This window comes from Pelecanus crispus, chromosome 7 (genome assembly GCF_030463565.1).
Source record: "Pelecanus crispus isolate bPelCri1 chromosome 7, bPelCri1.pri, whole genome shotgun sequence".
NCBI lineage: Eukaryota > Metazoa > Chordata > Aves > Pelecaniformes > Pelecanidae > Pelecanus > Pelecanus crispus.
In genome coordinates, this window is record NC_134649.1 from 20,512,686 (window position 1) to 20,539,458 (window position 26,773).

The 26,773-nt window shown below is 39.9% G+C and overlaps 1 protein-coding gene across 5 annotated transcripts in view; it reads left to right on the top strand.

Moving 5' to 3' along the window:
* Positions 1-2,416: 2,416 nt before the first annotated feature.
* Positions 2,417-26,773, top strand: part of RAB8B (RAB8B, member RAS oncogene family) — a 31,160-nt gene continuing 6,803 nt past the window's right edge. For all 5 annotated transcript variants that reach the window (XR_012831189.1, XM_075713763.1, XM_075713764.1 and 2 more), the window contains exons 1-7: positions 2,417-2,599; positions 19,749-19,809; positions 20,530-20,590; positions 21,961-22,038; positions 23,143-23,232; positions 24,034-24,099; positions 26,236-26,286. Coding sequence is in view for 4 of the 5 variants with exons in the window: in XM_075713763.1 (XP_075569878.1) it covers positions 2,476-2,599; positions 19,749-19,809; positions 20,530-20,590; positions 21,961-22,038; positions 23,143-23,232; positions 24,034-24,099; positions 26,236-26,286 (531 nt within the window). In the remaining variant the exon portion in view is untranslated. The remainder of the gene's footprint in view (positions 2,600-19,748; positions 19,810-20,529; positions 20,591-21,960; positions 22,039-23,142; positions 23,233-24,033; positions 24,100-26,235; positions 26,287-26,773) is intronic.

Genomic DNA, 26,773 nt, shown 5'->3' on the forward strand with positions numbered 1-26,773 from the left:
TGAACCAAGCAGCCACGTTTCCAAATTCCACCCTGAACTGGGTAGAGGTCTCCAAGTGTGTAAAAAAAAAAAAAAGGAACCAGCAATTCCCACCATCCTTGTTTTGCTGCCTCGATTCTGCTCTGCCAGATGATTGCTGGTCTCCCAGAGGTATCAATCAAACAAACAATGAAATTTTTACTTGAATCACAACACAGCACCTATGATATAAAATTAGATTAACCGGAAGTTAGATTAGCATTCATGACAAGCTCTTACTGAGTTCACCTTGTACAGAGATTTACATCAGATCTGTCACTGGCTTTTTGATGGTTTGTTATCACAAACATATATGGGCCAGGAACACCACCAACTGAGACCCGTAACAAGGAAGATTTGGAATAATTAATAACTAGGAGCAGAATCGCTTTTGCTTTTTCAAGGTTTATAATGGCTGAAGGTATTTGTTTGGAGTGATTCCTCAGAATACTTTGCACAAATACAGCAGTAGCCAGGCATTCGACTAGTTTAGCCCTATTTCACCCCATCAAATTGTAGGTTAATGTCATGGAGTGATTTTTTGTGTGCTTGGAATATGGAGGCTAACCATGTATGACAGAGCTTTGATATCCAAAACTAATTTTGTTTGATTCTGCAGAGAACTCAGCATATATATCATAGAATCATAGAATGCTTTAGGTTGGAAGGGACCTTGAGATATTTGCCAAATGAACAAAAAAAAAAAAACCAACGTGAGAAAGGACCTTTTACAGTCGTAGGCTGGGTGGCAACTAATAGATCTGGCTGCAGGTGGGAGACACTTGTGGGCAGGTATCTCTGGACTGCTGTTAGGGGTGGTTGAATCACATTCTCCCCCCCCCCCCAATCCCATCTACAGGGTGCTTGAAAGGCAGCTAAGGAGAAATCACAGGGGCCCTCAGGGCCTCCTACGGCTGCACCCGGCTCCTGCCGCACTCCAGGCGGGCGTCGAACACGATGCCCGCCGGCTGACTCGCAGGAGCAGTGCCCAGGTCAGCAGGTGCCAAAGGGCCATTCCTGCACGGAGGGGCGGGGAAGCCTGGAGGGAGCTGAAAAGGAAGCTGGTGGCTCAGGCCTTGCAGGATGACAATCCCTTCATGAATGATTTGGGGAAAACAGCTTTTTTTCCTGTTTTCCTAAGAGGAAAGTGAGAACCGCTGTAGTGATTTATAGTTAGGGATTTCTGTTTATAGCTCATCTAAAGGCTACAATTTTGAAATTAAATTAAAGCAATAGCTCTTCACTGTCATGTTAAAGTGTTTCAGTAATGCTATTTATTTTTATAGTGCCTTGTGACACCCTGTGAGGAACACAGTGTAATGAATACACAATGAGGCTGCCTCACACCAAAAGATAATTGTGGAAAAAGATGGGGAAAAGTGTTTACTGAAGTGCTCTAGAATAGCCGCGTGTTGTTCTAGAATACCCATGTTTTTAGTGCTACCTGAGGCTGTGTGAAAGCGATGTTTCTGTTGTTTCTTCCTGACACTCCCAAAGCGACACATAAACATTCGAGGCCCCATATGCACTCACATTTCACCTGTGCTTATTGGTGATGCGCAGTATTACGCCATTATAGAATCATAGAATCGTTTAGGTTGGAAAAGACCTTTAAGATCATCCAGTCCAACCATTAACCATTATTTATTGTGTCGCTCGAGCAGATGAATACACGACTATTTACAAGTCTAGCCAGTTTCCAAAGAGAATTGTGCCCAGTCCCTTGTAGAATGAGGCCATCCGATGGCTCAGTGATAGCAGTTCTCCAAGTGTCATTAAATTCAGGATGCGTGTTGTGTTTCCGTGTAGAAAACCCACGCATCTGCTGCCATTTGAGCACCAAGAACGCAAGGTCTGGGACCTAACGCTTTGAGCGTTAACTCACTTAGCGTCAGCGCATGTAGGTTTTTCAAACCTCGACCTCCAAGATGACACGTGTGTTCACATGGAAATAACACACACAGGCGCCACGCGGGGCCACGCGCTGCCTGCGGGGTGCTCCGGCCGCGCCGGGAAGGGGAAGGCAGAGCGGGGCTGGCCGCTCCCGCCCGCGGCTGGCGCCCACCACGCCCGCGGCCTTCGCGGCCTTCCCCGTCACCTCGAGGGAAGATGCCCACAGACCCGGAGACGGCGGCCGTGCGGGCGGTGGCAGCGCGCTGTGCTCCGCCCCTCCGCCGCTCGCCGAGGCGGCTGCGGCCGGCGGCAGGGGGGGCCCCGGGCGGCGGTCCCGCCCCGCCGCCATCCCCGCCCCGCCGCCATCCCCCGCGGCCTACATCTCCCGTCGGGCCCCGCGCGCTTCCGGCGCGCCGTGACGCGGGGCGAGGCGAGGCGGCGCTGCCTCCCGTGATTGGGCGCCGGGCGGGGCGGGGCTCCGCTCCCTGGTTGCCTCCCTCTCTCGGTCGCCCCCTCCTGCTGCTGCTGCTGCTGCGGCGGCGGCGAGCCCGAGCCCGAGCGAAGATGGCGAAGACCTACGACTACCTGTTCAAGCTGCTGCTGATCGGGGACTCGGGCGTGGGCAAGACCTGCCTGCTCTTCCGCTTCAGCGAGGACGCCTTCAACACCACCTTCATCTCCACGATCGGTGAGGGGCCGGGGCCAGCCGCTGCCATCCCGGGGGCGAGAGGGGTCCTGGCCGGGGCTCTCCCGCCGGGAGAGGAGCCGCCGGGCGGGAGGGAGGGGGGGAAGGGAGGGAGGGACGGACGGGGGGGGGGGCGCCGCCCGTCTCGCCGCCCGGGGCGGGAGCCGCGCTCGGCGGCCTGTGCGTGGCCGCTGCGCGGGAGTGGGCGGGGGCCCGCGGCCGTTACGGGCCCCGTGCGGGAGGAAGCGCCGGGGCGCCGCCGCCGTGCCCCGTCGCCGCGGGGGGAGCGTCAGCCCAGCCCGCCCGCGCTCGGGGGCGCCGCTCCCGCCGTCCCCGTGGAGGCGGTGGGGGGCCGCGGTGCGGGCGGGCCGCGCGGGGGAAGGGTCTGTCCCCGGTGCGCAGGGCCGGAGGGGCGGCGCGGCCCCTGCCCAGGGACCCGCAGGGTGCGAGCTGGTCCTCCAGCGGCCTCGGCGGCAACAGTTGGCTCGGCCTCGGCCGCTCGCAGGCTGGGGGCCGCTCGCAGGCTGGGGGCCGCTCGCAGGCTGGGGGCCGCTCGCAGGCTGGGGGCCGCTCGCAGGCTCCGGGCCCCTCGCCTGCTGCTGCTGCTGCTGCGGGCCGTGGACAGGATGTTTCTGTGGGGCTGGCTGGGCAATGGCGTGCGCGGGGCTGCGTCGGTAGCGAGTCCTACGCACAATGCAGAACGCTGCACTGGTTGAGTTACGGGATGAGTTTTTTTTCTGTCAGGTTTTCTTGCTCTCTCGTTCTTGGTCGTTTCACGTTTAGATGTAAATTTTCGGAAAGTGGAAGAGGGCTCGGACTGCTTAAGCTAACTGTGGCTCATGCTAAGCTGCGTAGTGACTGACTAAACCGCTCTCAGCAGATAGTTTAACTCTGTTCTTTAATCAACTCTTCCAACGCATGTGTGTATTCATGCACATGTAGCTTACGTTTTTGAGATTTGGAGTAGTTCTGTTCAAGTTCCTTAGCTGACTCGAGTTAGAAGCTCCTTAGTGACTAGGCAGAGGAGTCTCCTTGACAAAGGTTGTCTGGTTATAAATTTGGTGGTGAAAAGGGGTTTCTAAAGCTCAGCTAACCTCTTTTAATGACAATGAGATGTGATGTATCAAAACAGACTGCTGTGGCTTATGTTTCTGTCAGATTTGTCAGTCTTAAAATACTTTCTGCTGAACTAAACGTAAGCAAAGTGTTCAAGTTCTTCGCTGAGGTATTGCTGAATTGAAATATCAGTCTGACAAGACTTGACATTTATAGTTAGGTACTCATAGTTGAGGTCTCTTGTAAACTAAAATGAAATACACCGGTTTTGGGATGAAGGGATAAACTGCAGTGGAGGTTGCTAGTATTTAGGAGGGCAAAACTAATGCTGGTTTAGAAAAATAACACGATGAGAATGAGTAGACTCTTCATTGGAAGGAAATTGATTTAAAGATGAGGTGGGATAACGTGTGACTTGTTTTATGTTACCCAAATGCCATATCCTCTTCCGACATTTTATTGTGCTGAACTTGGTGCACGGGGAAGAAACAAATTTTTATTTTGGCAGATGTGATTGACTAAATGAGGTATGGCTGGCATTTCTAATGCTTTAGGAACAGATTTTCTGCATTTCAAAAAAATATTTCTGAAGAATTAAAATGGCACATTCCTTTTCTCTCTGCAACCATTTTCAAAATGCTGTATCAGAAACACCAGCTAATCAAGGCCTGAGTAGCATTTTAGCTAAAAAGGTATTTTTCTGTATCTGTGGTAGAATAAAAGGCTTAATAAACATTAATAAATGCTGTATAGTTTAAAAAAAAGAAAAAAGGCCTACATTGGTACTGTGCTAAATATAAAATACCTCTTTATACTTTTAAAGAGATAGCTAACATAACATAAATGGGTGCGTCTGTCTTCCAACCATTTTCTTGATGTTTCTTGAACTGCTTAGCCCCTTGATATTTCTTTTTCTCGCTGATTCACTTTGAAGTCTTGAGGATTGTGAATGTGATGCTATTTTTTCTTACCTTATTCAGTAAATATAGGATTTGCTCTCATTTCCTTTATATTTGCTTTCACAAGGGTCTTATTTTCAACACTATTCAACTTGAAGAAACTTACTAATAATTGAGGCATACTTTTAATTCCATAGGTGGTATTTGTGATTTCACAGTTACATTTTCCTTCTTGTAGTTTGTTTCTTTCAGTCCCTTTTATTTTTTAGCAAAGGAACTACAAACAGGAAAGTAGACAATGCAGGAAATAGTGAAACTGTTCATAAAGTGCTGGAGTATGCTTAAATAAAAGTACTTGGCTTTCTTTCAGTCTTCCTCATGTATTGCTTGTATTACTTTTAGGTCAATCATGTAGATCTAATCTGTTTGTTCTTGAAGACTTGCATGTGCACTCGCTCTCACTCTGAGTGCATGCTGGCTGCTCAATACTAGTTGCTTTTACAATCATAACTAAGGCATCTGATGACCGTAGGGGCATTCCACTTCTAACAATTCTGATTTTTTTTTTCCCTTGACCGGTAAAACATAGCTGACCACGGTGTGGAGGGAGACGCAGGGATGCAATGCTTTTCCCAAGTGGGCCCCCCTGCCAGTTGAAGTTTTAAGGTCTCCAGATTAGCATTACTAATTGAGTACACTAAGTCTTTCTGAAGCATAAGCTGCCAGGCTGTTTTGTTTATATGTTCTCCAAAAAGTGGATTCTGCAATATGAGGGTACTTACTGTTACAATGAGTATTCAATTCACAATGATTTTATATTAGCACACGCAATATTATGTACCCTTAGCGGTGCCCTAGTTCTCCTCTGGTCTGTCTCTGCTAACAAGATCAGAATTGGTTTAACCATAGAAGTCTGAGAAGGCATATGCTTGAGATGTGTTTGTGTCAAATTTTATTCTTTAATCTTATGTATATAAATGGTATTTGTGAATGAGTTGAATCATTTAGAGGTTTTTCTTAACTACATGGGGTTAAACTTCTAATTGTTTCAAATTTTTTTTCTTCGATTCTACATCTAGAAATTAATGCAAACTTTGTTGCCATGATGAAAGGGCCCACATCATGTCTAAGCACCAAGTGTCTTATAATTTCCCACTCCTATTGTTGTTTAGTAGTTTAACCAGGGTTAAACCACAACACTTCAGTTACCAGAGCAATGGAAACACTTTCCAAAAGGGGAAAAAAAGTAAGTAGATCATAGAATTGTTTAGGTTGGAAAAGACCTTTAAGATTATCCAATCCAACCATTAACCTACACTACCAAGTCCACACTAAACCAATCAGTAGGAGGGGGATATGGAAATATTGCTTTATTATAGAATATTTGTTTTACTTACCCTCTATGCTCATATTATAGAAGTGAGTCAATAATGAATTGTAGTTACTTTGTCATCTTGTATGATATACGTGTATCGTACTTTGCAGATTCCCTTCTGCTGTCATGCAAAACATGGCTGTAAGGCTACATCCTTGCAGATTGCTTGGAGGTTTGCAAATGGTCCCTTGATTTTTTTTATTTTTTTTTTTTTCCCCTCAAGACTTTGGTCATACTATAATGATGGCTGTACTGACTCAGACAGTAAGGTCTTCCAGCCTGGTGTCCTGTGGCCAACGGTTGCATAAGAAGTAGGATAAAAGTGCAGTGCATGTATATTTATAATTCATCAGACTTTTTTTTTTTTTTTTGGGCGACTCTTGGCACCAGAGTCTTTCTGTCTTTGTCTTGACTACCTGGCATAACTAATACCTTCAGCAAACTTTGCTACCCGTTGTGAGAAGTGAACCAGCAATCTTTCCCTGAGATGATCCTTTTGGTTATTCTAAATGATGTGTTTTCAATCTGTGAAAACACAGATTGGCCTTCAGCAACTTTAGGCAAGGCAGGTCCTTGGCCTTCAGCAACTTTAAATTTTTTATATAGGGCTCTGTAGCTCTGTTTAGAAAATTTCTAAAAGGGTTGACAAGTTATAATACTGCTGTGGTCCCTAGTGAGGATCAGCTTTTCACTGTTAACATGGGATAAAACTTTTTTTACAACGGGAATGTGTTATGTAAGGTTATGTTGTTTAGTTTGCTTCCTGAGTGGAAACTTCTGCTTTTGCACAGTTCTACATGGAAAGTAAAATGCAGTTGGGTCAGCTCATTTTCACACTTCAAGAGCTCCTAAAGCAAAACTTATCTTGGAGGATCTCCTGTGCATTTTGCTAGCAGTTCCAGTGTGGTATACAAGAATAAGAAGCATTCATTTAGCAGTCTCTAAGTATCTTAACTTGCTGTTCAAGTAGTGCTGTCTGGTAAAACTGGATTGGATTTATCATTCCAAATAATAAGGCTTATTCTTTGCATTCCTTTCAACTTTTTGTTTAAACTGGTTTCTATGAGAGTAAAGTAATATCTTTTAGCTGATAGCATTTGTGACTTAGTACAAAGGCTTGCTGACTGTGAAACAAAATTTGTCATATTTATTTTTTTAATCCAAGATGATATCAGCATTTGGCAGGAAGTTGCCCACACAAGATAGCACTGTATCTGAGAGTTGAAACAATTTGTTGATTTTGCAGAAGTAACTTTTCCTTAGCCTACATCTTGCAAAATAGGACACCACTCTGGCAATCGAGCACGTGTATGCTGACCTTTGAACACTTTGATGAAAATCCTTTGACAAGCAAAATTATCAACTTCCCTTTTGCAGTGAAATTTCCATGTCTGTAATGTGTAATGGAAATTGTTTTAGTGTATTCAAGGCAAATTATGCCTCACTGAATATTTCTACTCTTCCTCCCCATGGTTAGTTGTATGCTAGACAAAAGGTTGGTTGTTGGTTTGTTGGGTTTTTTCCACCCTCTCATTAAGCTTCAGCATTCCCTATCCTCATTCAATCAACTTCTTTTGGGCTTCTCCAGATGGTAGGAGCTGTAGAAGAAAACACACATCAATGACAGATGAGCAAAGGGAGGGAAGAGTCAGGAAGGCATTGTTGGTAGTACTTTATTAATGGTCATTATAATAAATGAATTGTAAGTAAGACTCTGAAGTGACTGAGGCTAGTTTAAGTGTCTCAGGCGGCACTATTATTCATATTTACAGAATGGAAATGCATGTTTAAGGTTTGTAGGATCTGGGGCTTGGATATCTTCTTCAGTACAGTGTGAGAAGGAGATCAAGGGCTTACATGGGAATAGGGGCAGATAGCATTATGGAGGTGAATATGAAACTGGAAGAATGATTCTGTTTTCAAGGTATGTGATGGGTAGTCAGCAAGATGTTATCCTGATGTTGATCAGAAAGTGTTGTAGTTGGAGACATTGTAGGTTAAAAGTATTAAAGTTTGTGTGTCTTGTCACCTTAAATTTGATACTAACACCTAGCTGGTAACATAAGACATCTTAGACTTTGATTTTCATCTGCTGATGAGATTGTGTTACCCTACTGTATTCTGCAACAGGCCAACAATGTAAGTGAAATTGTTTGGCTTTTATTAAAAATGCTGTTGCAGCTTTCTTGCTGCATGTTACTCTGAAACAGCGTGACAGATGTCTAACTGTTTTATGCCTATTCCTAATTGGCAGATGGAGGTCTATCTTGGTTATGTGTTACCTGGTTATTTGAGTGACAGGAGGGCAGCTTAGAGCTGCTTTGTGACTTGGTTTGAATGCAAAGTTAAGAACACAGACTAACATTGAATCAATGTAGGAACAAATGTATTGATTGATTGATACAGGCTTTGAGAGAGGTATTGAAGACACAGCTTTTGTTTGGGAATTTTCCGTTTACTTTTTTGGAAGGATTTTCTAGTCCTTCCTTTTAGTAGAAATACGTCTTCAACTGTCTTATTGCAGAATTTAACTGAAATTCATAATAGCTGATGAAGTATACATGCAGTATTTATAGTGATGCTTTATTTCATGTTTTGTGATAGAAATTAGGTGTTTGTAATTAAAAGGATATTATATTGCTTTTTATCTTTAATCGGATGTTATGGTAGCTTAAGTGCCCAGTTCATCCCGCTGACTGTAGATAAATAAAATGGATCTGATCCTTTTCTAGTGTGAATACACTATGAATGATAGTAACTTCAATGGAGTTGCACTGTATAATACTCTTGAACAAGCAGAGTTGATCCAGAGCCTTTTAATTACTGGACTTGCTACTCAAAACTTCAGTCAGCAACTTCCTGTTCCAACAGGGGTTGCAGTGGGATGTAATTTAGTGCCTCTTAAAGGGTTTTTGACCAATAATTGCATGTAATACCACTTTAATCTTGTGGTTTATAGCAAGCTTTCCTCTTAAATGTAAGCTATGACACTTTTGATTAGAGTGTACGTAGTTTTAAAGGCAACTAAGTACTGCATGTTTCAGAAGACTTCTCTTCTGTTAGGGAGAACAAACAGTTGACCAAATTTAAGATCATCTGTATTAGTTTCGCTGCTGCTGTGCAGACTCTACTGCGTTGGGCACCAGCGAAAAAAACCTGATGCTGAATGTCACTGTCATTCTCTTGTATGTATGGCAACATCTAAGGACGTGTAAAGCAGACTGGTCACTAATAGGAGCCTGGCACCAAATCTGGAACTTGGGAAGAACAGGTTGAGTTTAAGAAACTGGGCAAAGCTAAAGCGGCTGCCAGCCAGGGAACACATACACTGCTTTCCCCACCCCCAAATCTTCCTTTCTTTCATCTGCCGGAGAAAAATAGCTTTCCTTTACTGAAACAAAATATCTTGTCTGTGTGATGTGACTTCTGATGGGATTAAAGATGAAGTAAGGTTTCTGTGTCAACCCAAGCATGGAAGGAAGGAGGAAGATACAGTAAGTCAGAGTAACTGCTGGCTGGGAGAACTCTGGCTTAGCAGATGTGACTGAAGAGGAGTACTTAAAATATGCAATGCAGGAAAAGGAGATGAAGTGGCCATTAAAAGAACCTTGCATAATGTAGGAAAAGAAAACTGTTATGTACCAGAAAGACAAGTATAGCCTTCGTTAATAAGTTATGTGGTTTTGCCTGTTAATTTAGGTAATAAAAGTCTTTCAAAAAAGGCCTATTTTGTCATTCACACAAGAAGTTAAATAAAACAGCCCTTCTTCCCTCATGTTTTTTGCTTCCCAAACAACAACAACAAACCCCCACTAATCCCTGTGTAAAAACCTGGGTTTAAAAAAGTCTCCAATAAAAATGACATTTCCAAAGTCTGTTGAGAATGCCGTCTTTAAAAATAACTTCAGCAACTTTAATCCTTCTGCTTTGTTTTGGCCTGATTTTGCTGCCTCACTAGGTACTTTACACACTTGCTTCTAAAACATGACCGTATTTCAGACTCTAACTGAAATTCCTAGATTAGATGATTTATCTTAACAAAGATAATTCTTACTGGATGAGACATTTTGATCTTCATAGATAACCACGACCCTTTTGGCCAGAACAGAAAGCTAAGAACTGTCTCACTACCATTGTTGATGTGCTTTCTGCACCCTTCACCCCCCCACCTCCCCTTTTTGTCTCTGTTTATGTTGCTGGTAATACCCATATTCTATGTATTTTTCCTTCCAGTTTTAGCAGGTCTGTGCCCTCTGAAGTCTCATCTGTTTAATGAGTGGGGTGTTCCTGCATTCCTATAAAACTTTCAAAAATTTCATCACTGCTCAGCTTTTTTAGTCATGTCTGTCTTCATAGTGGTCATGTGTAATTTATACCTGCTCTGTCTAACATTATCCAATTCTTTTTTTTTTTTTTTCCTCTGCCTCTGACCTTATCTTGATATCCCTGAATCTCTCAGGGAGATGCTTGGCAGCCCAAGTTGTTAGGCTATAGCAGAGTTTAACCGTACATACTAAATTTTCCTATCAAGTCTTCCATACCTGTCTTAAATCTGCAGCTGACAGGATATGTATGCATTACCCATCATAGGTCTTGATGGAACAGAAGATGCAAAGTGCATTGTTTGTGCTGTGCAAGGGCTTTTTATCTTTAAGTGATCAATGACTTACCAATTCTTCCTTTGCTTTGTGAATTCTGGGTCGCTCTGTATGCTTGCTTTTCATGTAGCAGGTCTTCTGTTGTAAACAGACAATGGTATGGCCCCCAAAAGACTTCACTTTGAATAACCAGTTCAGCGTAGACATCCAGACCACAGAGGAGCCGTAAAAGTTTAAGAGGCTTTTTAAAAAAGAAGTGACATCTCCATTTCTCACTGGACAGTCATACAGGTTCATCTGGACCAAAAATTGCTGAACAAAACCGCACCTAAGCTTTTTGTCCTGTTCTCATCATCACAACTGAAGCATAGCATATGAATAGTGAACAATGAACTTGCAGTCATGGTGGCAAGGTAGTATTGGTTACATAGGATTTTTTTAAAATAAGGTATTTTTTTGACCTTTTGGATGAAGTGAGCTTTTCTCTCCCCCCCACCCCCACACCTGACAGCAGTATTCAGTTAGAGTTATCTTGGTTAAAGGCAGCATTTTCTATGTTTTCTACATCTGCAAACATACCTGACTTACAGACAGGAGATTCAGGATCATATTTTCCTGTTTGGGGGGGTTCCACTTTCAATTTTTTTTGGTCTTACCTGTTAAATGATGCTTTTGATAAGGACTAATCACATGTCATCTCATATTAAGCACTGGGCTTCTGAAAGAGTAATCAAATATCTGTATTCCTAAACCACCTTCTAAATGGGGAAATCTGGTGTTCTTACCCTTTAAAACATGTGTCAAAGTTTTTTGGTTTGTTTTTTTTTTTTTTTCTTGTGCAGTAGAAAGCCATATGCTGCACATCCCAGAGACCTGAGGGGAAAAAAAGAGCTTCAAAGTAGATGACAGATGCACAAATCTCCCATTGTTGCATTACAGGTTAAGTGAGTATGGGGCTGGGTCCTTAGGAGATTGCTGCAGCTGTTTCTGTTCCATATCTAGCCATAGCTGGAGTGTGAAATACAGAGCAATTCCTGTACTAGCATGGAGCTGCAGCTGGTCAGGTGATATCCTGGTGTAGGAACCACACTGGAGCTGCTTGCAAGCTACTTGTGGGCCATATTTTGGTCTGTGTTAACGAGGGCTTTGCTTTAATGATCGGTTCAACGGAGTCTGTGGTCTGCTACTCAAAGGAGGAGAGCTGTGACTGTGCGTACCTGTTTTCTAAATTACGCCGTCAGTTGTCATTACAGCTGATGGTAAGTTGAATTATGGAACTCACCCGGATGAAAACTATCCTGATCAAGAGAAGAGGATTTAGTCATGACTCTTCAGTGGCAGTACCTACCCTAGTTTCAGCTAGCTGTGAAACTGTAGCCTCAACTCGAGTCTGTTGGCTGATTTTAACATTTGCTGCGCACCGGTTGCACATTGGCTTGAAAGGAGTATGTTCTCAAAGCAGCTAAGTTAGTGCGTTCCTCTTGGAGACAGTCAGTCTATAAATAATCCTTAAAATAAATGAACTTCGCTGTCTGAATCAGTAGTGCAATTTTAATCTATTTCAAAATTATTTTAGATCAAACTGCGTTACCACCAAGTGTAGCTTATTTTACATTCAAAATAGAATGAGAGGTACTCATAGGTTAATTTCTGTGCACTTTCATAGAGCTGTAGTACCTAGGTTGTAAACTCGAAAAGACATTCTGCAGGGACTCGGCCCTTTTAAAGTTGGGCTGTTGTGACAGGTGGTAGTTTTACTCATGTCAAGCAGTAATAAGTTTCTATTATTGTATTGTTTTATAGTCTTTAAATTTGGATCAAGTCTTTTTGGTGTTCAAAATCATGCAATTGAAAGGCTGCTTAAAGCAATCTGTAAATTCTGAATTCAAAATGCTGAAGAGAATTTCACTCTGCAGGATCTTCTAGTGTTCACACTGAAGCAATGCAGTGCACGGCTGTGGTGGCAGCACTCATAGGAGCACTGCTATGAACAAGTGGCTGAAGAGCACTGGATTCACACCTTAGTGTGATAATAAGATTACACTATAGGTTATTGAGCTGTCAAAAGCCTGAATGTTTCAAAGTGTAGGTTGGTCTAATTCTGATGATTATAAGTTGTATTCTGAATCCCTTGCTCTCTTTTAAATAGAAAGTAGTTTATCTTAAGAAAGGAAGCTGAGAGTGGCAGCTGTACTGTAGCTGAGGAGATGCATGCTGAAGGAAGTGGCAGTTTGCTTAGCATTATGAGCATTGATTTGATCTTGGTAGTAAGTTTCAGGGTCTTAGAGCAGGAAACTGCCTTATGTTATATATACACATGGTGCCCACATTCTTTATTGCATTACCTATTTTAGCCATTTGTATATATTTATTTTGCCAGTGTAGTGCGTTTAAACTTTAAGAACCTTACTGTATTAATACCTTTCAAGGTGCAAGACATTGCTCTGTATATCATTGTGTAGGACACTATTAAATTTTTTTGTATGGGTGAATAGTAAGATAAAGAAAGGGCAGTTAACCTGAAGGAGCCTATTCAGCCCACTCTGAATTTAGTAGTGTTTTGTGGATTCTTATGGGCTGTCCAGGAGGAATAGAATACAGCTTTGTCCCTTTAAGTTGTGAAACGATTAATAAAACTGGTTGCGCTTGTGTATAATTCTAAAATAAACTTATCTTACAACTTTTAAAAAATGTTGACCTTCACCCTGGTGTGTTACTTCATGTTAATCTGCTGTATTTTTGAATGGTTGCAATAAAAGACTACTGTGTCTTTAATTTACATAGTGATACAAAACATTGCTGAGATCATCTGAAAATGCCTTGCAGATGTTACTAGGGACTAAAGCCAAACGTTGAAGTTCAAAATGATTAGACTTTGTTCTTTTGCATGAGGCTGTATGACACACTGGTGTGTTGCAAGTGTTCCCCACCCTGCCTTTTACACTGATTTGTTTCCTACTTGGTCATTTCTTATGTTTACTGAAACCCTTCAAGAAAGATCTAATATAAAAGCAAATTTCTGAGGCTTCATTCGTCTGCCTTTACAGATTGAGACAGTATACTGATGTAGTGCAAGAAAATATTCCCTTAAAAACACTATTAAAAAAAAATAGTTGCATATTTAATCCAAACCCTGCAATGCCTACTGCTGAGAACAAAAAAAAAAAAAAGTAATCTCTGGGTAAGCTCGTGGGTAAAATCTTTGGGAACAAATTGATGTCCCTCAGCTGTCAGATGCATATGGAAAAGGACAGGTTTCTGGAAGAGCGTTGTCCTATAGGTCTGCCCATGCTTGGAATCTGCATGGAAGATGTTGAAATTCTTCAGCCCTGTTCGCAGGTGTCCATGCAAAGCTTGTGTGTGTGATCACTGCTGGTATCTACATGTCTGTCATCGTGTGCTCAGCAAGGTGCATAAATGAGCACTTCAGTGTCCTTCAGTACCGATTGCTTACAACTCTTCAAAGTATAATGAAAACGCACCGGCAGCAGTTGATTCTGAAACATGCACTGCTGTAGTGTCTTGGAGATTACAGGCTTGTGACGGCTCGCTCAAATTCAAACCCATCCTTTGGAGAATCGGCAGAACAATACCAGCTGTTACAGTTATGCTATAGAAGTACTACTGCTTACTAGTTCTGATGTTCATCTATGCAGCTTAGTTGCTTCCTGTTCACAATAAGCAAGGCCGATAGGGAGAAGTATTTTCCAAGTAATTCTCTCCCAGAACTCAACAAACTGAAGGTGAAGCATATTGATTTTCAGTCATTTTCTTCTCACTTCCTTTTTTTGAAGGTAGGTTACAAATCTGCTTGCTCATTTCTAAGTTGCTTTTAATTCAGCCTTAACTCCCAAGTGACTGCAGGAAAACAGTTTTCCTTTCCTTTTGTATATCTTGAAGACTCTTGCATGTTGTATGTTGCAGTAAAGAAGTTGCAACATTTTCTCCCTCTACAGCTCTGCCCATTGAAAAAATCAAAACCCCCACAACCTCGCATATAAACACAGTAGGATAGAAGGACCAACGCTGTGAAGTTGGAGCAAGCCCAGCTTGAAGGTTGATTCATAAATTCCAGTTGTTCTGATGCTGTATTGCTCAAAAGGGTAACAAGACTTTGTACCTTGACTCCTTTCCCTGTCTTGTAATGAATTCCTTTTTATTGTGATCTATGTCCAATGGTGATAAGTGCCACAAAGTTTCTGTTCATCAGGGAATCCTATTGGAAAGATCTCTTATTTCCATTTAATTTTACTTCTTCCATTCTTACTTCAAAAAAGTAAGGTAAGATTTAGATAAGTAGGAAGATAACTTCTTGAAGAGGGTGGGGGTTTTATTATGTGCAGGTCATGCAAAACAGATCTTTTAATTTTTAGTTTGATAAACAAGATCTGATACTGTGGTGCATCTTTTATGTTCTTTGATTGATGGGTCTAAAATGAGACTCTTCCTAGCAAGCAGATCAGGTATTAATTTTTTCATAGCTTCTTTGCCAATTTTTGGCGTTTAATCACTTTTTAAAAATTCCCTTGGCTTATATATTGGAAGCAAAAAAACCCAAACAAAAAACAACTAAACCATTTAAAATGCTAGTACATCGAGTACTACTTTTTTTTTTTTTTTTTTTAAATAAAATATTGCTTTGCCAGAGATAGAGAAATACTCTATGGTGGTAGATATACAGGCTAGCGTATGCTATCAGAGATTGACATATATTTGCATCCTGAAAGGGGTTGATTTCCTGGCTGATTTCTTGCTACAGCTTCACAAGAAAAATGTTATTAAATATACAGACTCTATGAACTTAGTGAAATGGGAAACCTATTAAATCAACTTGAGTTAAAATCAACAGGAGCTGTCATCTCATCATACAGCTTTCTCACATAGAATCATAGAATCATTTAGGTTGGAAAAGACCTTTAAGATCATCCAGTCCAACCACTAACCTAACATTACCAAATTACATGTAAGGTCCAGCTGCTGCAAACTAATGTTGAGCCACATGAAAAATTAACTTAAAGTACTGGTTAACTGTGTAATACAGGTAAATATTAAGAATTCTAGTATTTGCTTGCCAGTGGCTACTAAGTGATGATTTTTTTTTTTTTCATTGATTTGTATGTGTTTCTTTTCTGTCTCTTTCACTGCTTGTGTTATTGAAGAACATGGCCCTTCCAGTACCTTCTTGCTAAGCAGACTGAAGACCAGAGAAACCTTTACTTTCAGGAAGTATTTGCTGGTGCTGTTCTAAGAGTTTACTTGCTCCAGCCAGAATACTTCGGTTTGGTTTCTTTGTGCTGTAGCACTTTCTGCAGCAGAAATTTTGTTTAAAAGAAGAAACAAGACAATCTGTAAGTCCAAACAGTGCTACTGTGTAGGGAAAAGTTGTAGTGGAGACCTAGCTGAAACTGATTCTGTAGCACTGAAAAACCTGAGATAACTAGCTCTGACTACAGGGTTAAAATCACAGATGAGGGGAGAACAAAAGAGTAACAGTGATGCCTTGAGAGTAAGCTACGGTTCTAAAAACTAAAGTAGCAAAATGAACTGTTCCAGCATCTGTGCTCAGCTTGTCCTTACCTTCCTGTAAGAATTGTGTCAGACTAGTTTTGTTAAGGTTCATGGTAGAAGACCATTGCTACTAAAGATGGAAAAGGAACCAATACGTACTGCTGGGCAGTCCTGTATATTTAGTATTGTAACGCAGCTCTTCGGAACATTTCCTAATGTCTCTTAAAAGTTATTGCATTACAGCTTAATTATGGGTAAAATCTGCCTAGGTTGGCTGCAATAAGAAGGAATGTGTGACTAGGGAGTGGAGTGGTGGAAGAAGAAGTAGTGGCAGAAGAGCTTTCGGTGTATGAGATGAACATAACTTCTTGGTTTAAGCCAAAAGAGGCCTAAGTGAGGCCAGTCTCCCTGGCCTCTGATATTTAACTGTGTGGTGTTGGACAATAGCATACCCTAGCTCGTGCGTTTTATTAGCTTTGCGTAGCGATACAAGGTAAATGCGGCAACATGCAGCTTTCCTGGTTTTTTGTGTTAGTCTTTGTGCGGCACTAATGACACTGACTTTTTCTTAGTGTGCAGGTTTCTCTGCTCAGTGTATTCTTTGACAGAGTTTTGCTGGAAGCAGTGGGAGAAAATACCCTCAGTAAAGAGAGAAGAGAGGATGCATCCCTGGCCTACAGTTAGTGAGGATCAAAAAGGATTTTGAACAATAAACCCTCAGCTCCTTTTACCCCATGCTGCAAGGGAAATGCAAGCAATTACAGTCCTAACCAATGCACAGTTCAGGTCTCAACTTGGATTTCATCCTTTCAGACTGCAAGTTTGTGATTCCTGCAACAGATGCTCTTGTACCCATATCTGATATATACTCACTTGCTAGGTGGACACCAGTGTGTCAGACTTCTGTGTGGCAACTTCACTCTAGCAGTTAAAAATAATTACACTGTTAGCCTTTGCGTTCTAAGAATTAATCTGTGTCTGTGTTTTCTAAAAGCTTCTAAAACTTAACTTCAGATGGACATCCAAATGTTTTTGGACTTTTTCTCCCTACTGGAGAGAACAGCATTGCACATGCATTTTAAAGCTGTGAAAGCTGTGTGATCCTTTGCAGTCAAACTTTCTGGTTGGCAAATGACACTTCTTTATTGGACCCAAGTATCGTTTCAAACTTTTGTATCCCAGTGTGTGACTGTGCAAAATAAGAATTCATTGGTAAAGGAAACTTTCTGTCAATAATGACTTTTGAAACACTGTAGTCATTGGAGTGTTTTACATGGCATAACTTAAATTTAACTGCAACCAAAACATTACTCGTACTTAGCCATGCAAGTGTACTTGGCAGGAAGTGGTAGCACATGTCACCAGGCTTGCTCTGTGAATGTTTGCAGCTCACCACTTCCTGTTACTGAAGTAAAAGAACAAAAGAAAATGCCAGTTTCTTGTTCATTTTAGCCTCTAAAACGTTGCAGTTGCGTTTGTTAAACTTCTTGGTATCATAACAGAGGTGTTTATGGCCTTCCCCTTTATATTCTTTTAGCATTGAAATTCATCTTTATTTGAGAATTTTGGTGAAGTTCCTACTAGAAATCTTAAGTTCTGAGAAGATATTTTTTGTCCAGATCCTGAGTTTTAGAAGTGATCAAAGGAATGGCTGTATAAATTATTTTGGTGCTGCGAGGGAAATGGCTAATCACAAGAAAGCAGTCTGTGCAAGGCGTGGATTAGTGTACATAGGCATCTAACTGCAGCATAAGCTTGCTTTCTCAGAAAACCATCCCTACGGGAGTCTTTCACTGTTTATGCTGATGTGTCTTAGCTTCAGTAGTTGACAGTAGGTACAGAATTGTCTTTAAACCACAGTAGTCTCTGAACCTAGTTTTCCTGATAGTTGTTATACTTAATTCTAAGACTTCAGGCCTAGACACAAGGGAGCTTTTAAAGTTGTTTGCTGTTGTCCATGATACAATACCGTTTCCAGGAAAAATCTGTATTTGTACTTTATAACCTTTGAGGCCAAAAGAAAATCTATTCAGAGAAAAGGTCATTTGTTTTCAGACCTGAATACAATTACCTGTGATTTCAGCTGGTGTTGCACCTGAGTTAGGAAAAAAATCTTTACAACAAGGGAGACACAAAATCCTGCTGAATGTAAAATAGAAATACTCGCCAAACTTCTGTTACGTATAATACGGATTTTTTTAAAGTACACATCATTCTTATGTCATTTTTAGAGGAATGTGAATTAAGGAAAGTATCTTCTTGCCTGTAAATCTACTAGTGAATCTTGGGAAATTGCAATTGTAGCATTAGTCATTGCATTTAAAATTAATGCAATTAATTTCATATGCTGTTAAAAGTGCTGATGTGATATTTCTGCTCATAATTTGTATTCTAACTAATGGATTAAACTATGTAACCATAGCACATCAAGATTAAGTGGCTGAAACTTGGTATTTTCAGTATATTAAAATATTAATATCGCATGCGAGAAGTCAAATAGTTAATGAATATCCGTATTTCATATTAAAATGCTACTCAGTGTATTAGAAAATCCCGTAGCTTCCTGTTTAAGTGATGGATGAATTCTTAAAGCTAGAAACAGCATTTCGCCAATTAAGAGACTCTTGATAATTGTCACTTAAATTACATCTGAGAAAAGAAGAAATTAAATAAATAAAATAACCTACCCTGCCCCCCCCAATCTTTTACAAACTATGACTAAATATCGAGTAACTTTTTAAGATTCAGTGAATAAAAAAAGGCACATTAGTTTCAAAACATATTAATTGGGGGGTGCATAGGGGTGGGTGTCCCAGGATTCAAAAATCTGGCAGTCATGTAGTGGGACTTGAGCAGTCTCAATTTGAGCTATGTTATAATATAGGTTTAGAGACATGAAAGTTAAAATAGTCCAGGGTAAAGGCTAGTCTGCTTGGAAATCTTGGCTGTGATTCATAGATCCATTTGTTCCCTCTAAACCTTAAAAGACATTATTAAGCTATTCTGAATTAATTCTTTTTTTTTTTTTCACCTATGACTTAAAATCTGTCTTCAAAATCAATCTCAGAAACAGTGGGTACCATGTGGAAGTGTAAGGGCGGGGGAAAGGAGAGAAGTGTTTTCTTGATACCTTTTGGAGCTTCCTAGAAATTCTAAGTTACTCCTAAACTGGTGTTCTTGAAAAAATCCCATGCGCGATCCGCTTCAGCCACCTTCTGTAACTACCTGATACTTTACCATTTACTGTGATGTCTGATTAGATTGCATTAAACATCAGTTTTCAAAATGAGGTGCCAATTTTGAAGAGGAACTAAAGGGTCACAGCATGTATTTTTTCCTCAGAGCCAGCAGAGGTTCTAGGGAATTGACTTGAAATGCAGGGGCTAGTCAAAAGTTGAGAAAAATACACATTCAAAATAGTGACCTTACCAGTGTAAAATGGAAGAATTTTGAGATGAATTCTTCCTCATAATCTTGACTAACTCTAGTAGTGAGTCTGAGTTTGGTCTATTTTCATTGTGCAGAATAATTTATCCTTGACATGTTGGATGCAGCTGAAAACCTTTGTGCATCCTCAGCACTTCCTAGTGTTTGGAAGAAATGACAACTTCAGAATAATTCTTTTGCCTAAGTTTGCTCTTACCAAATTGTCAAAAGGAAACTGAACACTTCCTTTTCATTTATTGCAAAACTTAGTGTATTTCTTTCTCTGCCAGGAATCGACTTTAAGATCAGAACAATAGAATTGGATGGAAAGAAAATCAAGCTACAAATATGGTAAGCATTCCAAAGTAATTTAAGTTTTCAATGAGTATTGAATTAATCTTTGAGCAGGAATACTTCATAGCTTTTGAGCCTGGGTGTGCCAGAAAGTTTCATACCTTTTATTCGTTGACTGTCCATAAGGTTTATGCTTTGTTCTAGCTGGCTCTTGGAGTTGTTCTGCTTCAGTGGCACAGGAAATAGCCTGTTCACATGCAAACGTTACAGCAACTTCCTATTTTATCAAAAGCTGTCTTCTTAAATGCTCTTTTAGCTCTTCCGTGTGGAAGAGAAGTATTAATTCCATAGCTGCAAACTAAAATATGCGACCTAATAAAATGTAATCTTCTCTGATACTTTGATAGCTAGTTGTACGCAGAGGCACAGGTGGGTGATAATGCTCCCATTCCTTGCATGGTGGGTTAGTAGAGAATGAGTCTCCTTATAGCAGCAGATGAGTATTTTTGGAGTAGCATTATTACACATGCCAAACTCCTTAAATGCTACTGGTGAATGCAGGGGTCTTGCTGATTTCTCAAGTTCTAGAAAACATAGTTGTGATACTTGCATGCAAGCTTGGAACTCGTGCAAACAGCTTCTAAATGTTTTTTTTTTTTTCCTTAATGATTGAGCACCAATACATTGTTACTCTGTTTAAAAAGACATCTCCTAAGTACAGAAGAGTATAAAGATCACCTCCAAAAAAAAAAAATCCTTGTTTTCACTGAATTTTAGGGATACAGCAGGCCAGGAAAGATTCCGCACGATCACAACAGCTTACTACAGAGGAGCCATGGTGAGTGCTCTCACTTCAAAAAAAGTAGGCACAACTAGTGTAACTGGTTTGCTGTTCTTAAGGTTATATCATGTAAGCCTTCAACTGGAGGATTGGATAACTGTGGCTTGAGATGCGGGGAATAAAGTTTGCGGTTTGGTTGGGGTTTTATTGTTTTGTGGGGTTTTTTTTGTTTTTGTTTTTTAGACCTGCTGGTACTTTGTCTGGCTCTGTTTCTGTGATGAAACTTCAAGCACTATTGTCATCTTTAATATAATTAAAATTTCTGCAGATTATAGTAAGCTAAGTTGCCAAGCTTCAGACAAGTTTTTTTTATGCAATCAACCCCTTTAAAGATCTGAAATGTTTGAAAAATAGGTAGTGAATTGTTTTCATATTAACAGTGATTTCACTGAATTGTTTTTCCTTCAGCCAGTAGAGAATGCAAAACATGGGCTAGAAATACAATCACCTACAAAAACTACTGTTACTTTTTCCTCCATTAAGAATGACTTGAAGTCAAATAACTGACTTAGAGCCTGCACTCTTTGTGGTACAACTGCTTGTAATGGTTCTTAATGCTATGATTTGGGATACTTTATGTTGGGACACTGTTAATTTCAACTTGCTGATTACTAGCCATGCTGCCACTCCGTGTTCTTATCGCTTTGTATGAACAGAACCCATTCGTAGGCTGGCTGTGGGTCCAGATAACTCCACTGTTACAGATGGAGAGAAATAGTAATGGCTGTGGCTCTGTTAGAGCTTTCTAGTACTTAAAAAGGTTTTGGCAGTGATGCGGTACTCTCCCTGTCTCCCAGTCCATGGCCAAGGACTTTTCTTTGTTCTGTGAGGAATGATTGGAAAGGCAATAAAGAATGGAGGTGAACCTGGCAATCTGTCATTAATGCAGCTGTTGTGTGGTTTCCCATGCTTTGCTAATTATTGAGAGCCCACGCTAGTTATGATGTACATCATAACTGTCTGAAAGAGCTAAAGCTTCTGAGAGGGCACTTAGTGTTAGCTTTGCTGTAAGCTTCTACTGGCCAAATCTCACAGGTTTGTCATCTTTGACTGCTTAAAGCTGCTGCTTCTAAATGTGACTTTAACAGTAGAGTCCTGATTTGCTGTTGTAGAATTTCTAATCTTTTCCTGACTTATAGGCTAATAATTTAAAACTTGATATAGGTGGTGTCTTTGACCTCTAACAGTGGCAAAAGATGTTAAATAGTAATATTTTGGATAAATTCTCACAATGGCATAATGCTTTGAGGAAGGATTATAGATGCATAAGTAGTATGTTTAATTTCTTGCTCGCAAACCAACAGCATACATCAAAAGTCAAGCAATAGTGCTAGCTTATCTAACTAGACTTTCTTAATTTTATTTAGGGAATTATGCTGGTGTATGACATCACAAATGAAAAGTCTTTTGACAACATAAAAAACTGGATAAGAAACATAGAGGAGGTAGGTGCTTTGGAAAGTACTTCTTACTTGTTCCATTTTATGATTTCCCTGGGACAAATAATAATCAAGTAATTATTCACTTTCATTTCACAACATGTATGGCCAAGTTAGACTGTGCAGTGAATGCAACAGTGGTTATTAATGGGGAGAATATTATCTCATTCATCTAGGGATAGAAGGTAGAAAACTTAAGTTTAAAAAGTAAGCATAAAGTGTTTCAAACCTGATCTTACTATATGACTTTTATTGTTCTTTTTTGCTTTTGGGTGTGTCTAAGGAATGGAAAGGAGCAAGATTTTAGGGTGTCTACCTTTTACTGAGATGATGAGAGATCTGTCTAATTTCAGTTGTTACTGTGGTGTGTATTTGTCTCATTAGAGATTTTTGACCCTTTCATTTGGTCTTGGGTAAGCTTCCTTCCTGCTAACTTATTGAAAATTATTTAATGGGATATGCTGTCAAGTAGTGATTGGTCATTATGAAGTTAGAGGAGAAACATTAATTTTAGTGAAGCTGTAGTTGGGTAACAGAATCTTACCGGCTTGTTTCCTTAAACATAAAATCCACGGGCTTTTCTTTAGTATTGTTCTTTGGTTCTTAAGCAAAATTCCTGTATTAGTGACCAATTTGATCCAATAGTGACCGGGCTAGAAAAGTTCTCTTGTTGAAGTTCTCTTGCTGAAGTGATTATTACTTAAGTCTTTTATTAATAATCTGTTTTTAAAATGCAAATGTATCACTTAATGATGCTCCAACCAAATACCTGAGATGTCCATGTACCACTTTGAAGTAAAGTGTATACCGTTGCATTTCCAGAATAGCCAAATGCCTGTGCATGTGTACAGCCTGGTACAGAGCTCATGCTACTGTATTTCACCTGTAGCAATACTCAGGGAAATTTAATCTAGGAGTATTTATTCCAACCTATTTTAATATTTATTTATTAAGCTGCCTGTTTCAAAAGTCAGTCTCTTTCTAATGTGAAGGCATTACTGAGATAACTTTTTAAAAATAAAATACTCATTTGTGGATGAGTTTGACACATAAGTTTCTTTTAAATAATGATGCACTTTGTTTCTGAGCGATTACTTTTCCTTCTTTCAGCATGCCTCTTCAGATGTAGAAAGAATGATCCTGGGTAACAAATGTGATATGAATGAAAAAAGACAAGTCTCAAAAGAAAAAGGGGAGAAGGTAAGCTTTTGTGGCTTACCTTATTTAGAAGGCTACTTTTCTTAGGATTTTGGCTGCTGGATATTTGGTACGTTTTAGGCATATTAGAGATAATGGGCACCAAACTTCTTGTTTCAGAAACTTTTGTATATTATAGGATGCCAGGTTTGGGTTTTTTGTTTTTAAATAGTGCTTGACTGTCTTCAAGTTTGAATAAACTTAATGGTCCTATTGTCTTGAGGGGAAGAGCCTGTAAAGAATGTTGACCTTTGCTATAGCATGAAGTATTCTAAATCTCAATGTAAACCTTTGTATATAGTTTGATCATGTTGTACTCAGTTGACCATGGTGGTTACTTACTCTTTTTGTAAGTGCTGTTATTGAAGTTTAAGTAATTAGTTGTTCTGCAGAACAAACAAGCAAGCAAGAATACTATATAACTGATCATGTACACAGCTAAAGTAGTGTAGTTGCTAGTAACACAGCTTATGGCATAATTGTATGTAGTTATCTGGTCCATGAATCCATATCAACGAAGATTCTATCTTAATGTTCTTTTAGGTCCTAAATAAGCCTTTTTGTGAGCAATTAACCTCTTTGTTAGTTTTGAATTTACGTGAGGGCATGGCCTGTTCTAATATTTTGTCTAATTGTCCAGTAACTTTAATGTTTTTGCAAGAGAAAAGGAGAAATGAAGCTTGTTCGGTTTTGTTTTTAAAGCTTGCTGCATCGTACAGCATCTGTTCTATTATGAACCTATGTGAAATATTCCTTTTACAAAGGAACTTCAAAAACACTGAAAAACTTTAACCTCTCTTCCAGTTAGCAATTGATTATGGAATCAAATTCTTGGAGACAAGCGCAAAATCCAGCATAAATGTGGAAGAGGTGAGTGTTATGCTTAAGTGTGGTTCTTGAACTACTACTGCTATGGAGGCATGTTTCATGATCTCCTGGGCTTTCTGACCTGATCTGGGACCTGAAGTCCCAACTGTGCTCCTGGGTCACCAATTTTATTATATTTAGAGAGCTGCTGTAAAATCCAGCATTTCTTGTTTCCTGGTAATGTGTGGAATTGTTTTTAAATGGGTGTTAACAGAGTGGTTTACTATTATTGTAACAAACAGTTGCTTTAGACTTCTGTGCCTTGCTACTTAAACTGCAAGTGCTTTTGGCTGGGGAGTAGGTGTAATTTAGAACAACACTTTGTGCAGGAAATTGGATTCAAGATTCTTTATTTTCAGAATAACATGCTACTGTGTCAAGGAGTCTTCAGGTTACTGCTAAATATGTGCTATGCAGATGAGACTGAATATTTGTATGTTAACCTGGAACATCAGCATAGACTGTCATAAGCTGAGGAGTAAGGTGGCTTATAATAGTCTATAGACAGACTTGCAGTCTTTTCCTGCAAGTAAGTTTTGCGCTAAAAACACAAGATCCCTATGTATGAGAGCATAAGGAAATAGAATCGGAAGGAAGAGTGGCTCAATTCTAGTCTATCTTACTATGAATCACTCTTGTCATCTCAGGGCGGGTGGGGGGAGGATCTTAATTCTGTGAAGAGCATGGGCAAGAAAATGGTATCAAAAGGCAGTTACATTAAGATTCATTCATTCAGATAAGACAGACTTGTTCTTAAATGTTGTTCCTGTACCTAATCATCTAAAAGCTTTTCCATGTGTATTGATGGGATACCTTTTAAAAGTCCTCCAAACACGTACTTCATTCAGATCTTGCAGCTAACAAATTAGCTACAAACTAAGGAGACTGTTACTTTAAAATAACATGACTGATGCTGTGCCAGCCAAGCGTTTTTTTTTTTCTGAGGATGATTGTTATACAATATAGTTAGAATGGACTTATTTGCATTGTCTTGCATCTGGAATAGTGCTTGGCCCGATTTTCACAGTGTCATTGTAATTCTTACAGCAGACAATGGAAGTGTGAACATTAGCAGCTAATACCAATGGTGGATAGCAATAGTCTCCTAATAAAAAGTACCTGTCTTCTTCATTAGTTTCTTGAGATGGTTGACTTGCTCTTTCATGATGTGCCCTGCAATTAATTTTAACTCCTCTAGGTCACTAAATGTACAACATTAGTTTGTGCTTACTCCAAACGACTTGGCTATCTGAATATTATTTTAAATTGTCACATGAATAGCGAAGAAAGCATTTAAAAATGCAGCTGGTATAGGCATTCAGCAAGGAACAATCTAGTCGTCTTTCCACCAAATGCTTAACTTATGGGAAATGATGCAATTGTGATATTCTTGTGATCAGAATCGAATTAATTAATTTTATTTGTTGTGATTTATTTGCATGAAATGAGTGTTGGTCTTTGGACATATTCTGAGCACAAGGAGAGGGGAAGTGTTTACAGTTTTTTACATTTTGGAACTGTCCTTGGATTGTTGATATCTCCAGATAGCCTAGAATCTTGCTTTTCCCTGCTTCTGGAGAACTGCAGAATTTTTCTGCTACAGAAGTTTCTTTGCTCCTTCATACATTGAAGTCTGAGATGCTGAGATTTTTTTAAATAGGGATGTTGGAAGCATAAATAACACTATAGATAGCCCAGGAGCAAAACTTTTGGGGGACGGAAAGCAAGCTAACCTTAATGTGGATTCCCAGGCATGCCATCCTCAAACCCTCTCTGTGGGTTTCCAGTTGCGATGCACAGTAGGGTGGAAAAAAAACAGTATTAGTGTATGCAGCCTTCTCTTCAGCAGATTGGTTTTTTGGGTTTTGGGGTTTTTTTGCCCAAGAGGTATGTGATGGGAAAGTCTGTTCACTTGCTTCGAAGATTGGAGGGATGGAGACTAAAAATAAACAGTTTTTTCTTCTAAAGCATGCTTATTGCGGTTTTAAGTAAACACTTACTGTTCGTAGTGCCTTGCAACTTGAAGTACTACCAGTGCCCTACAGAATACTGTATTGTTAATGTGTTTGGCTACTCCAAATCTATCTTGACTTTAATGTGTTTTGTGACTAACTTTTTTTTTTTTCCACTCCTCACCAGGCATTTTTCACACTTGCACGGGACATTATGACAAAGCTCAACAGAAAAATGGTTTGTATTTCCAATTGGCATACAAGCTAGATACATTGAAATGATTACTATAATGATTGGCTGAGTAGTAGCCCTACAAAAAACTCCTGGGGATTACAGTGGATGCTAGATCAAATTTGAGTAAACGGTGCTTTATCACACTTTATTACACATCAGTGTGTAAATGTTCTTTATTTTGCAGGAACATTAACATTGGGCAGCCTGAAACTGATGTGTTCTTTTGAAATGTAACAGTGTAATCCTTGCTTTATTAAATGTCAAATTATGTAGTCACTCCTTCGGCTAATAAGTGCGATCTGGATTATTGGATAAATGTTTCTTTTTAAAATAGGCAGTTTTACTGAGTGATTAACAGAGTCTGGATAATTGAGGAGCTCAAGTTAAAACAAACCTCTGGTCTGTAATTGTTTTGCAAGGAGTGGAAGTGGGGAGGGAAACTAGGAAAGCTAGACTTATTTTTTTCTTCATTTTATGATGTTGATACTCT